Source organism: Drosophila arizonae, chromosome 4 (assembly GCF_054131065.1).
Source record: "Drosophila arizonae isolate 15081-1271.41 chromosome 4, UAZ_ARI_1.0, whole genome shotgun sequence".
Lineage (NCBI taxonomy): Eukaryota > Metazoa > Arthropoda > Insecta > Diptera > Drosophilidae > Drosophila > Drosophila arizonae.
Window position 1 is genome coordinate 8416235 of NC_142924.1, and position 14441 is coordinate 8430675.

The 14441-nt window shown below is 45.0% G+C and overlaps 1 protein-coding gene across 7 annotated transcripts in view; it reads right to left on the reverse strand.

Moving 5' to 3' along the window:
* Positions 1-14441, reverse strand: part of app (Palmitoyltransferase app) — a 53428-nt gene that overhangs the window by 2532 nt on the left and 36455 nt on the right. For 5 of the 7 annotated variants that reach the window (XM_089467210.1, XM_089467211.1, XM_089467207.1 and 2 more), the window contains 8 exons: positions 10906-12286; positions 7826-7986; positions 7037-7221; positions 5639-5750; positions 5400-5554; positions 5201-5322; positions 4888-5089; positions 227-4518 (listed from right to left, as the gene is read on the reverse strand). In XM_089467210.1, the coding sequence (XP_089323336.1) occupies positions 3382-4518; positions 4888-5089; positions 5201-5322; positions 5400-5554; positions 5639-5750; positions 7037-7221; positions 7826-7986; positions 10906-11096 (2265 nt within the window). In that variant the 5' untranslated portion in view covers positions 11097-12286 and the 3' untranslated portion in view covers positions 227-3381. Of the gene's footprint in view, positions 1-226; positions 4519-4887; positions 5090-5200; positions 5323-5399; positions 5555-5638; positions 5751-7036; positions 7222-7825; positions 7987-10905; positions 12287-14441 lie in introns of those variants that run through there. The other 2 variants (XM_089467212.1, XM_089467213.1) reach the window with 2 other exon arrangements.

The following is a 14441-nucleotide window of genomic DNA, read 5'->3' on the forward strand; positions in this document are numbered from 1 at the left end:
TATATTTATAGAAAATAACATATACAAGGCTAAGCAACAAAAGACAGCTTTAAAATGATATTGTACAGGGTATTTGAACGCTTGTATCTTTAGCTAATCGCGCTATACAAAATGAAAAAAGCAAAGTACACAGATATCGGATTAGATTGGTATACAAATATATAGCACAATCTTTGCTTTTGAAAGAAGCATTTAAAGCGTTGTTGAATTTACTCGAATTTAATACTTGTGTTTTTTTTCTATATTACTTTTACCATTACATAAGTTGAACAACAGAAAAGGGAATTATTACTTTCGTGTTGTGGAGGCAACTCACCCAATTGAGGCATTTAGCATGAGGCATTTATGTTTTACTCTAGTTTTAAGCGGCCCTCGAAAGCTTTCCCTCAATTTCATATAGTTTTTAGTTGCAATTTTGATTGGTTAGCAATTTGTTTGTTTTGTTATTATTTTATTTTCGAGTTGATCAATAACAAGACATAAAAAGTTTTATGTTCGATTTTTTTTGTTAGTTTCCATAGTCACAAGTTGTATTGAAAGACATAAAAAAGAGTTTGGCATTAGTGTACAGGGGTTGTGTATATATGTGCATAAATAACCAAGAGAAAAATCATCATGATAGTATTAACTTGTAGTTGCTGTTGTTGTTGCCTGTTATTATTATTGCTATTATTATATTTGTTTGCTTTGAATACTCGGATAGAGGAGTGAGTGGTTGGTTGGTGCGTCTGCTTGTGTGGCGCGCCTGCAATTTGAATTCATGCGAAATGATATCACGCTTAATGGAAACTCAAATATGGCGGCGATTGGCAGCGAAGTGGGGGGCTAAGAAGAAGCGCGCAAACCTTAACAAAATGGCGTCCACTCTGATTGGTCGCTGCACATTGCAGTACAGCTGCCAGTGTGTGTGTGTTGTGTGTATATATGAGTATATGTGTACGTGTGTGTGTGCATACCTGATCCTCACTTCAGCAATATGCTTCTCGTATAAAAGTCTTACTTCTCTTCCATGGGAAGCAATTCGCCGCGGCAATAGGAAGGCATTTCGCCAGTCGAAAACGTTTTGCGGCGAAACACAGGCGTTTTCTTATTGGTCAATTTCTAAACGCTCGCAAATTTAATGATATTCAATTTCTGATTTCGCTTGAGCACATTTAATGCTTCATTTTTGGTCTGTAGCATTTCGCACTGAAGTGAGTTTGGCCAGAACGCACACAAAGTTTATCTTGCCGTTAAGTGTATACATAAATAGTAGCTGTGTGTGTATGTGTATGTGTGAGTTTGTTTGTTCTGTAATTCCTTAACATTTCAATTGTTTTCATAAATACGCTAGAGTACATTTTATTGCCCAACATTTAAGTATAATTTTATAAATATGTATGTGTGTGTGTGTGTGTGTATGTGTGTGTGTGTGTGTATTAGCTGCTTATTATAACATACATAAGCATCATACATTCATATATATATATATATTCAACACGCGTGTTTTGAACATCTTCAACATACGTATGTATACAATTTTATTAACTCTTCCATTGCTAAAAGGAACTCATTTATGTATATATAATATATATATAATATTGTTAATGTAACATTAATAGCCTTTAAGACTGGGCACGAGCTGCTAGTGCGCCGTCCGTTTTACAGTAAGCTGACTTATTGTTCTATTGAATTTGTCACTTAAATAACTAAGCTCTCCGCTGGCCATACGCATGCTATGTTATGTCTCAACTATGGCCAGGATACGCTCTCTCCCCTTCGCCCACTCATCGTCGTTCTCTGTTAACATTTACAACTATGTGTTTATGTATAAATATTTGTCTCTCAGTTGTTTAAACATATGTGTTTTTTAAATATTATTTTTAATGACATATTCGCAGTCACTTGGCAATCTGTTTACACTAATATTTATCCAATAATCCGCATGCATTTTGCACTAATAATGCATCAGTAAGTTAGTTTCGACTAGAGTTGTTTTAAAAATTACAGATCTATTAAAATTTGTTATACAACACTACACGTATCAAATTCTCGTTGAATTTTTAAAGATTTGTTTAGTTAATATTCGTTGTAAAAACAAAATGTGGTTTCTTCTCTTTTGTTCTCAATAAATGGCAGTTGTTTGGCTATTTTTATAAATTGTTTGCTAACGGTTTTTGTTTCATTTTGTTGTTTGCGTTTCGTATTTGAGTTCATTCAATTGAAACCTCACAAATTAAATTTCAACTAAATTGCACAAGTGACTGCCCACAATTCAAGGGCTTTTCATTTAAGTACATTTCTATATAATGTATGTATATCGTTTTTAAGAAATTAAAATCTCAATCGACTACTACGAATCGAGTCTCAACATGCAAGTGCCATCAAAATGCATTGCTCTTATAAAGTTTTTCGTTTCGGTTTTCGATTTATTTTTATTTTTTTTTTGGTTGAATTTATTTACTATTGGAGGTGGCGGCGTCGGGATATGGACTTTCAACATTTAAGTGTGTGTTAGGTGTGTTAATTGCTGCGACAACTGAAAATATATGGCCACACTGACCGCTCCGCCGCTGGATCAGATGCGGTGCGGCAACGTGGCTCGCCTATGATATATAGGTGCTACATAAACGCAAAAGTTTGTATGAACCAAGTTTTCATTTTCTCTATTTTGTTGTTGTTGTTGTCCAGGCTTAGATCTGGGTCGGGTTCTACGAGTTATTACAACGGAGGGTTGGGTTCTGGGATTTAGTGTTGGTTGCTGGGTGTCCAAAATTTCCATAAAACAGAAATAAAATCATAAACGCGACAACCGAGCTGCAACTAGGCGTGCAAAATCCAAAAAAAAAAAAAAAAAAAAAAAAAAATTAAATTAAATAAAAAATAAAGGCAATGCCAACTAGAGCTACGGAAATCAATTCAATCATCTACCCTAAAAAGCGCGTCACGGAAGCCAATTGTGAAATTACCAAAGCCAGTGTTGGGTAATAACCAAAGATTTATGCACATATATGCATACAGTACGTATATGTATGTCATCAGACTATATATTTTTTTTTTATCAATTTATCAATTTCAAAAAGTTATGCTTTATATTATTAAATTTTGCGTTTTTTTTTTCATTTTTTTCTTTTTGGTTTTTTTTTGTTTTATTTTTTTTTTTGTAATGATTTCTTTTGCAAAAAATTCCGTTCTGTTAGGGCCTAACTATTTGCTCGCACAGCATACCTAGCCCGAGCCTGGCAGCAGTAGGAATCGGAGGCAGACTGCCAAGAGCCCAGCACGGGGCAATCCCTTAGAGCGTACAGCGTTTAACAACCAATCAATGTAGTCAGTGGCAACTGCGACCAGGTGGCGGTCACAGTCGACGGCAGTGTTTGCTTGGGAGCTGCGAGCTGCGTACTAGGACGAGTCGCTGCCCGCGGCATCCTCGATAATCGAATTGAGATCGATGTTGAACGAATACTCGTACAGGTTCGAGTAACGATCGCGCTCCTTCCATGGCGATCGGTGATTCATATAAAGATTTCGTTTACTAACACGAAAGATCTGGCTATCCTTGATCGACTGATCGTCGTCGCAGGGTTCGCCGCCACCGCCAAAGTCGCACTCTCGAATGGTCAGCCGATTGGTCGGTGACTTCAGCTCGAACATCACCTCCTGATGCTTGTAGCGCGGACGCATCGGCAGCGGATGATAGCCGGCAATGTTGACCTTCTGCGAGTCCACCGACTGCGTCGATTGCCGGCGCATACTGCGCGCCGCCTTCGGAAACGGATAGTTGCTGACGCGCTGCGGGGAATAGTACTTGAAGTCGCTGGGCGCCGGCGGCTGTGGCGCCGCAGTGTGTATTGTGGTCACCGTGCTGTTGCTGGCCGAGATCGCAGCGCTGCCCTGCAGCTTCAGCGTCGAGGGTCGTCGTGGCGCCAGCGCCGGCGCCGTTGCCATCGATGCCGAGGTGGGCGCTGTCGTCGCCGACGATGAGGAGCCACCGCCACCGCTCGCTGCCGCCGCCGACACGCTGCCAATGGCGGTTGTCTGCTGGGCGTGCACGTGATGGTGGAGCAGCGGCAGCGGCGAGTTGCGTGCATCGTATGATGGGGTCAGCGGCAGGTGCAGCGAGCGCTTTAAGTTCAGCCGATAGGAGGAAGTCGCAGGCGAGCGCTGCAGCGAGGACGGCGTGGCCAGCCCACTGGCGAGAGCCTCCTGCTGCAGATGCAGCTGCAGCTCTGCAGCCAACAGCTGTTGCTTCTGATGCGGTTGTGTTTGTGTTTGTTGTTGTTGATGTTGGTGTGACTGGTGTTTGAGTTGTTTGTGTTTGTTGGCTTTGAACTGATGCTGTGCGCTAGCTGGCAGCAGCGTTTGCAGCGAGCAGCGTTGACTCTGCTGCCGACGCGACTTGGACTTACCGTTTTGCAGCATGTCGTAGCTGGGCGGACGATCGAAGCCATTCCCAAGGCCATGTCCATGGCCGTTGACAACGCCACCAGATGCGGCGGCCACCCCGTTGCTCTCCAAAGTCGAGGAAGAGGGATTTGACTGATTGTTGGCGGTGTGAATATGTGAAGTGTGGTTGATTGTTGATTGTAGTAGTAGTAATAGTTGTTGTTGTTGTTGTATATATATATGGTTGTTCGTGTTTATATATATGCAAATATATATTTAACGAGTTGTTACCAAAATCAATATTGACCAAAAACCAAAAAATAAAAGAGGTAGAAAAAAAACAGAGCGTCAAATATGAGGTGCATAGAAGTCCATTATATGAGAGAGAGAGAGAGAGATAGATAGATATAGAGGAGGAGATTGAGATTTGATAAGCAAGCACAGGTGCCGAGACATTTAGATTTCGATTAGGATGGAGTTGGATGGACGTGCTCGAATTGGAATGCTGCATTTACGGCTTACCTCGTCATAGAAGCGCGGCTTCAGCTCAGCGCCGGCACCACCAATGCTTACACCGCCACCAGCACCACCAATGCCACTCATGCTGCCGAGCATGGGCTGCGCTGTGGTTACCATTTGGGAGGCGCTGATCACATCGCTCAGGGCATGCCGCGGACTGGAATGATGCATCTGCTGTATGTACTCATCCGTAGCTATGCCGCGCCTGTTAAAGTGTGAGTGTGAGTGAGTGAGTGTGTGTGTGTGTGTTGCGGAGACAAATTGTTCAGTTTAACAAATGATGCAATTCATGGCAGGCAGCATAACATTAATTTACCTGTCAATCAGCGAGGGTGTCATGGGACCGCACAGGATGTGGCAGCAGTTCAGGCAAATATTGCCGCGTGAATAGGGATTCTGAGTGCGCGGCCCGCCCTTCGACGAGAACGAGCCTTTGAGCTGTGAGCAAGTAAAGATGTATGAGATTGCATTTAAGAGATTTAAGAGACGGCAGCACAGCTATTCGGGGCACTTACATCCTCGTTCGTTGTCTGATCGCTGGTGGTCAGATATGTGTGAAAGCCAGCCAGTCCAATCACCGACCAAATGGAGAAGAAACAAATGAACACAACAATCACAGTGAAGGGCGCCTTCTTTATTACTTTGAAGACCTCCTGTTCCGTTTTCATCACTGTCCAAATCGTATATATCAACATTGAATTGATTAATTTATGCTGGCCTTATCTGAGCGAACAGCTTGATTTGATTTACTCACATAAAACTAAATGCGTCACAGAGCACGAGAATATAAATACGGCTAAAAATGCCAGTGAGACTAGAAACAAATAAAAGAACCGATAATTTCGCTTGCCCACGCAGTTGCCCACCTGGAAAGAGAGACAAATTCTTTATTGGAAAATTTCGCATCGCACAAAGCCTGCATAATGGCCTGAACCCCGTCCACACAATAAGGTTAATTGCCCTTTCATCGGCCCCACGCCCCCCGTTCGCAATATAATTGGCGCCAAAATGAAATTACGCGTTCCGTACAACGACGAGAAATGCCTCAATTTTAATTCTCTCTTCGTTCTTTTTTTTTTCTTTTTTAGTTAGACCACCCGCTGCTTTAAGGCCCGAAATGGCACGAGGCGGCGCGCGGCGACCTTCAGCGCTGACAGCAGTGCCAACAGCTCATAATCAAGCCGGCTGGCTGTGCGGCCTGGAGTGGTGCGACGCGGTGGCTTAGCAGGGCTGGGTGGTGGTGCTTCGGGTCGTCCGAACGAACGCAACGCTCAGCAAATGAAAAATTCAGAGCCCAATCTACGGCGTCATGTGGGTGGCGCCAGCTTAAGGTAGCTACAACGCTTTGACACGGTCAGAGCATACCCTGTAATTGGTGAATCACTAGTGAGAGCAGAGCTTTATAACAGAGAATCTGAATTTTGTATGCAGCCTTAGCAATCGGCGCTATCCTCTTAGTCTGGCACTCTTAACATCCCAGTCGCGGCTAACTAGTGAAGAGACTAACTAAGCAGCTGCTTAAATAGATATCGAGATAAGCCTCAACTACTATTTATTCGAGAGGGTATAAGAATAACAATGCCAATGTTGCCTGAAAAAGCGCGTTGCACTTAATGCAACATGCCCCTAACACACACACACACACAGACACACAGCGAGAGACTCACAAGCTAGAAAATCAGAGTGCGGCTACTTAAGTATGCGTATAAAAGTCTATGTATGTCTCTCTCTCTCTCTCTCTCTCTCTCTCTCTCTCTCTCTCTCTCTGTGTGCTTTGTGTGCAGCGGTTTGTTTGTTCGCTCCACCACCCGCCACATCTTGTTGCATCTTTGAGGCGCTCGCGGGGAATTCGCATTTTGTGCTGCCTGCGCGACAGCAGAAAAAAACTCAAATTGGGTAGTACTCGACGGGGTGACTGTGTGTATCTATATATATTAGTGTGTGTGTGTGTGTGTGTGTGATTATTTTTTGCTGGCAAAGCTCTGCGGTCGACCAGCAGCAGGCAGCAGCATTGCAGTCAGAACATGAGCTGCACAAATTATTTTCTCAACTAGCTCAGCAGTTGGGCGCAGGAATTGGGTTAAAGTCAGTGAAAGTTGTTTTCGATGGCCCACATTTGCAATGTCAGAGGGCCACAGGGACTCGCACTTACCCAGGGACAGTGGTGATCGAAGCGATCCACGCAGTTGTCGCACAGGCTGCAGTGCGAGGCGCGCGGCGGCCTGAAGATCTTGCAGGTGAAGCAGTATTTCAGTTTGACCGTCTGGCCCTTGACGAGCACCTCCTTGGTGCGGGGCGGCGGCCGGTATGTGGGGCTGTTCAGCGAGTTTGGCACTTCTGCGCAGGCGGCATGGCGGCAGCGGAACGGAACCGGATGTGCGCGTCGGCGTCGGCGTCGTCGTTAGCGTTAGCGTTGGCGTCGGAAATGCAGCATCAGCAGCGACAGCGACAAAGTCGTTGTTGACATGCAAGTAAAAGGGAGAGAAAGAGCAAAAGTTTTCTCATTTTAAATATTTTCCAACAGCAACAGCAGCAGCAGCAACAACAACAACTCATTAGGGTAAAGGCAGCACAGCTTTTGCCTTTGATGATTTTCATACATATTTTCTTCTGCTTTTTTTTCGCAGCTCTCTATGCCAGGACACGCTCATTACTTTTTATGTGGGGCTACACATACACACACACACACACACACACACACCAGCATACACATACACTCGCCAACTTAATGAAGTGAAAACAAATATATACAAATGCATAAATGCACATGTGTGTGTGCGTGTGTGTGTGTGTTTGTCTGTGGGCGTGGCAGTCATGAGCCATTCAACAGGCAAAACGACCTTGTCCACATTCGCCTCTTTGACTTTTTGACTGACATAAACTGGAAAGAGGGAATAAATGGGGGAGGTAGGAACGGGGGAGGGGAAGGGGATATACTCACCAATTTGCTTTTCAATATAGGCGGCCTCATCATTGGAGGCACGCGGTATAACGCCTGGATCTGTGAAGGTTGTGCGCAGCAGCGAGCTCATCGTAAAGAAATATAAGACGGCGCCCACAATGGGTATAACTGGATTGATGGTTGTCGCCAGGAAGGGGCAGCTACAAGAGAAAGAAGAAGATATATAAATGAGAGAATTAAGTATATATTTGCGTGTTGCATCAAAAGGAAAGAGAAAATTGCCAACCAAAAGTCTGATTACAGCTCAGATCCGCTCAACAAAGGTTTATATCATAAGGCATCAAAGCATTGAGGCTCTCGCTGCTTGAGTATCTGAGACTGGGCGAGTTAATATAAGCTTTGATGAACTCAGCTTACATTTCTGCAACTCTCTGCTATCCTACAGAGACTCTGCTTTAAGCATCTGCGGAGAGTGAGGTCAGCCCAGCCCAGCCCAGACCAACTCAAAGATGCATGCAAATAGCTCCAGAGGGTTTTTGGCAATGCCCCAAATGCCGCTCGCCCGCACAAATATGCAACAAGGGAATTTTATTGAGCGCCGTCCAGGCGCCAGAAATAAGGCAACTGTGGCACGAAGCATGTGTAACCCAGCGGGAATTGTTGTGGAACGCTTAGCGACAATGATGCTGTTGCCCAGCATTGTTACATTATGCCGTCCGTGCGTGCTACCGATTTGTGAATAGCGGTACACCCACCTACCCACACACACACACTTGCACCCGCTTGCTGACAGCGCCCCAAGAGATGCGAGCATAATGAAAATAATGTGTGACAAGCCCCAGAGCTCAGCTTTGAATTGCAGCTGCATTTTGGGGCCAGTCGAATGTGGGACCGTCAGCAAAACTAACCGAAAATAGTTAAATACATTTGTCATGACAATGGCTAACAGAGCCGTCCCGCCACACACCTTCCGTAAGTAAACGCACACACACACACACCCATGCACACAGCGGGAAAGCATTCAGAAAATGTTTTTCCTCGCATTCAGCTGGCAAATCGCTGACAATGGCACATAAAAAAGGAAGCCACCATCGCATTCTGTGTGTGTGTGTGTGTGTGCCACCTTTTAGCGATTTGCATTGCGAGCGCGTTGAACGGAATACAATTTGGCCATAGCCCACGGGCAGATGCAAGCGCACCTGGCAGGCAGGAGGCAAGCAGGAGGCAGGCTGGCAGGCTGGCAGGTAACTGTAATAGGAGCAGACACTGCCACAGCAATGGCAACTCCAACTGCAACAACCAACAGCACTTAAAAGCATAGAAGATATTGTAATGCCCATAGGTTGCCACCGCCGTTGCCAGCTCGACTGTGCGCTAATATAAGGCATGCAATGAAAATCTCGAAAAAAAAAAAAACACACACACACACGCAAGTGAAAGAGATACAGCTGCAGCATGTCGAAGATGAAATGCTCTCACACCGATGCTGCTAGATGTTGAATATATTGATTTCCAAATAAAATCAGTCTCCGGTTCCATAGAGATAAAGCTAAGACCACGTCAACTTGTCCCTTGATCTCATTTCTGACTTTACTCTTACAAGTTTCCTGAATATTTGTACTCTACTGCAAGCAAAGGGTATTCAAACGTGCAGTGCATGCCACGTCGCGACGTTGCAGCTTCCGTTCTTGGCTTTTCGGCAGCGCATAAATTTGGATTGTAAGTCTAAGGCGGCAACAGCAACAATAAAAAAAAACCCCGAGTACTCCAATTCTATTTCTTTATGTTCGCTATTTGAGCGTGTGTGTGTGTGTGTGTGTGTGTGTATGTGAGTATTTACACCTACACATATGCAATTTCCTTGGCGCTATTGAAACGAATTCGTGCAGAAAATGTTGAGCATAATTTTTTCTAATCGTGCACTGTTGGAAATCGCATCATTATGTACCTTTCCCACATGTGAACAAAAACCAACAGCACGCTGCATTACCTACACCCCCCTCTCCTCTCTCCATTCTCTCGACTCTCTACTCCCTGCTCACGCCCTGCCAATACGGGATTTTATGTGTATTTGTGCTACGTGACGTATACATTATTTGCTAGGCTACCACAGTGTAGGCATTGCGTATACGCCACGTCTACAACTAAATGCATACCTCCATATACCTCTATGCATGCATGTGTGGAGCGAAGCTGAACGCATGCAGCACCTATAGCAATCTATTTATTTAACAACGCATGTTTATTTAACAACTCGAACTAACACTGCAATTGCAAGTGCTAACCAAAGCAGAGCTGATTAAAAGCTTTGATTTCCTCCCCTCAGAGAGTTGAGAGCGTTTTAAGATGCACTCAACTCAAATTTAATTAATTGTTGCATCGATAATCCAATTATATTTTGGCGCTTATGGCACGCTTTTTGCTTTCCAATTACCATGTTGCTCAAAACGAATCGAATAACTTCGCTCCTAATCGGATTAGATCTGCGAGCAGTTGATTCATTTGACCCTTAACCTAGAGATTTCCAGTTTAATTTTTCGTTCTCCTTTTCAATGTCGTTGGAATGACGAATCAAAACAAAGCTACATTTATTTCAAAATCTGTGGACGAGCAATAGATGGACCGCAAAGGAATCAAAACCGAAAAGCATGCAAACTTTAATCCCTTTGCTCAAGCTACGACGAATATCCTTTGCCCGACCAAGCATAACGCATACGCTACGTTGCACAGCAATAATTACATGCCATTGGATACGTCCAAGGCGCACTACAGACAGCAGTCAGTGACCATTAATGTGGGCGTAATTGGAAACCAAGCAGACCAGAGAGCATCAGCACACACACCCATACACACACACACACACACAGCCAGGGTCAGGGCTGGCTCTATGGCATGGCTGGGCATCCTGGCGATGCTTAATTAGCAACGTATTCATTTTGCAAACAATGCAACCACAGTCGGTTGCAAATGAGAAGCGGACAGACGGAAAGACGGACGGACACCGGCCACTGGCCACCGGCAACTGGCAAGGGGCAATGGGCAATGGGCAATGGGTAACTGGTAACTGAAACACGCAATTCGTTGTGGACAGTCTGAATATACATGCATCGGATACTCACTCGAAGGCAAAGAAGAGGGCACTGGTGCCAGTAATCAGGATGCACGTCAAGTAAAAGACACCCGTGTGCGGTGCGGACATTAGCAATCCATCGCAGTAGAATTTATTGCGTCCGGCAAACAGTTCCCATTTGCGTGTGACGCGCTGGTTTGGTGCCATGTTACTGCAACAACAACAGCAGAGCAGATTCATCGGATCGCTGCTGGTTACGAGTTTGGATTAGGAGTGGGGAATGATTTCGGCTGCTTGTGGGTGGCTCCAATGGGTTATCTTTCGAGTTGCAGTAACAAGAGGAGATTGCTATTGCCGTTGCCGCTGCTGATGCTGCTTCTTCTTATGCAGCTGTTGGTGCTGCTAATGTGGGCCAACGTTGTCCGGGGTTCGTGCGGTTTGGTGGTGGTGATGAAGCCAATTCGTTGCGAGCCTGCCCAGTTGCGTTAATGGACAAACGCTGACACTTTAGAAACTGCTGTTGCTGCTGCTCTCGTTGCTATAGTTGACGAATCGAAATTGTGACCGGTGCCTCCTCGCCTGCTTTTGCTCGTCGTGTCACAGCGGCGTGCTCATGTGTAGCTGTTGATGGGCGGCAATGGCGGCAATGGCGGCAAACTTCTTCCAGGGCCTGAGTCATGCAAATTTCCCAGTTGGCTCTGTTGCCACGCCCAATAGTTGCAAGTGCGCCCCGTTGGCGATTAATTCATGCGTTAAATTCAACAGCAGAGTTTTAGCCGAAAACTTTGGCTGCTATTTGGTAGTTGGTCCTTGGCTTCCACTTGGCTGGCTTTGCTTTGCTTTTATCGTGTTTTCTTGTTTTCTTGTTTTCTTGTTTTCGACTAATTTCTCAGTTGCGTGTGTCAGTTCGTGTAGCGCAGTGTAAAAGGTAAAATGTAATCAAAATGAATGTCTGCTCGCGCTGTCTATATGCCCGCGTCCGGTAAACGCTCATTCAATTCCAAAAGCAATTTCGTCCACTTTGTTCTGTTGTGCACAGTTCGCGGCGGCATCAGCCACATTGCGTTTCCCTTCTCTCTTTCTCGCTCGCTCGCTCGTCTGCCCACTCTCTCGCTTTCGCTCTTGCTGCTCTGGCCGCTCCACGCGCCTCATCCGCGCGCAACTTTAATTAAAGCAGCGCGGCTGTCATTTCTTAGCCTCCCGCCTTTTAGCCGCCCGCTGCGCTTACTCCTCGTCTGCGTCTTCGCCGTCGTCTGCGTCTTGCTCGTCGTCCTGGCGCTCTCTGCAACAATTATTCGCTTGGCTTTGTTAACATTGCCCGCAATTCGCTCCGAGATTCGTCTGTCCGCCCGTCCGTTTATGATTCAATTATCCGCTGCACGTTGCCCGGCGCCCCAAAGCCAGCTCAAATCGACGCAGCTGCTGCGGTGCTGTAAAGAGAAGACCGAACCGTGCATTGAATTAGAAACTGAGAGCGGGTGAAAGCAAATATAATCATTAAGTTATTTTGATTAAGAAGAACTTTGGCAAAAGCGCCAAAAGGAATCCAAACAAAAGAACAAGAACGCTAGCAAATGTTTTTTTAATACTACATTTCTGCACGAAGTTCTCTTCGTTCGCATTTTCGTTTGCTCTATTCCATTCCACTACTCCATTTGTCTGTCTGGCTAAATGAATGAATGCACACAGTCAAGTGAGTTATTCAAATTACTCATTGGCTCATCATAACGGTCGTTTGTTGAATGGGACAACTTGTTTGTGCTCTGAATAAGCAACTAGATTGGCTGACAGATAAAATACTGGCGTCATCAATTTCGTTTTGTAATATATATCTATTATTTCGGATAAGCTGATGCACAGTGCATAAACAGTCCATAAATTAAGCGAATTAGGTTGACAACGCAAATACACACACATACACACACACGCACATTCATTGCTGTTGCAACAGTAATGCGCTTACTCGCTGTACATCCTCGCGTTTTCGGCTGCCACATAAATTTCGCTAATAAAGTTAACCATACGCACCGTTGTACAATTGCGATTTTCGCTAGCTCTGTCCCTCTCTCTCTCTCTCTCCCTGTCTCTGTGTTGGCAATTGTTATCTTAAGGCAAACAGACACAGAGAACGCCATAAACTAGCACACATGCAAACAACAACAGCAAATGGAATGAGCAGAGCCAGCGAGAGGGGCGTGCCTGGGTCGGCAGGCGTGGCAGAGACATTGCCATTGCTGTTCTACGTTAATTAGGCGCACGTCGTCCATTAAAAGTGCCACAGGAACTGTGGCAGCGGCAAATAGCGAGTTTCGTATAGCGCCAAGTTTATGCAAATTGAGCTGCAATTAAAGCCATGGCAACGGGAATAGCTAGAGAGCGAGAGAGATAGAAAAAAGAACTTTACATACATATGCATACGTACGTGTGTGAGTGTCTGTCTATAATCTGTGGCACAACTAACGAGTGGCGACAATTAGTGGCAGCCACAACAAACGCAGTTTGATTGTCAGATTTCGCCTCATGCACAAAACAGTCAATAAACTCATAAATTGCACAAAATGACGCGAAGTGCCAGTGACAACAATAATAATAACAACAGCAACAACAGCAACAACAATCAAGTATGGCAAAACAATAACAATAAAACAGCAGCAGCAACAGCAACAACAACAACAACAACGACTACGCTGCAAGGTTGAGTAGCACTTGGCAAACGCGACGCCGCGCTCAACGCAAATATGTAAATAAATGGCCACTTACGGCAATTCAATAGGGGCCAGCGGGCAGAGCGGAAACAGCCATTGACTATGTCTACACATGCCTGCAGGAGTGTGCATGAGTATCTGACTATGTGTGCGTGTGTGTGAGTGTGTGTTATGTGTGTGGGCCACACGAATGCAAACAATATGCCAATTTTATGTTTATTAATGTAATAAAACAAAAGACAACAACGGGTCGCGCACATGTTTGTATTATTAAATAACAACAAGCGAAGAGAGAGAGAGAGAGGGCAGACGTAGACAGATATTAGTTACTCTCTCTCTTTCTTACTTGTGTACTGTTAAGCACTTGGCATTGTAATTGCAGCTGTGACTCCGTATGCGTATGCGTGTCGTATATTTTGTAATACATCAAACACTTGAACGCCACACAGCGTGCACTTGATGCTACGAACAGCGCACACACACACATACACTCACTCACACTTTCACTAACCGTTAGCGTTACTCATACGCATGCATGGCGAGCACACTCAACATTATGTTCTGCTGGCATTCACTCGCATGCGGCAAGTGCACTCGCCCGCCTGCCACGTGTCCAACTCTGACTCGGTCGCCGGGCGAGACTCAGCCTCTCTCTGCGCTCGACTGCGCTTATTCATTTACGCAACACGCCTCAAAACCATTTGCACCGCCCTCCACTTATTACGCAAACAAACAAAGCACACACACACACACACACACACACACACACACACACATAGACATATTAATGCCTCGGCTAGCCTGCAAATGAATAGTGAGTAGAGTCAAGTAGAGGAGAGTGGATTGAGAGAGAGCTATGAGTGTGGCTGTATGTGTGTGT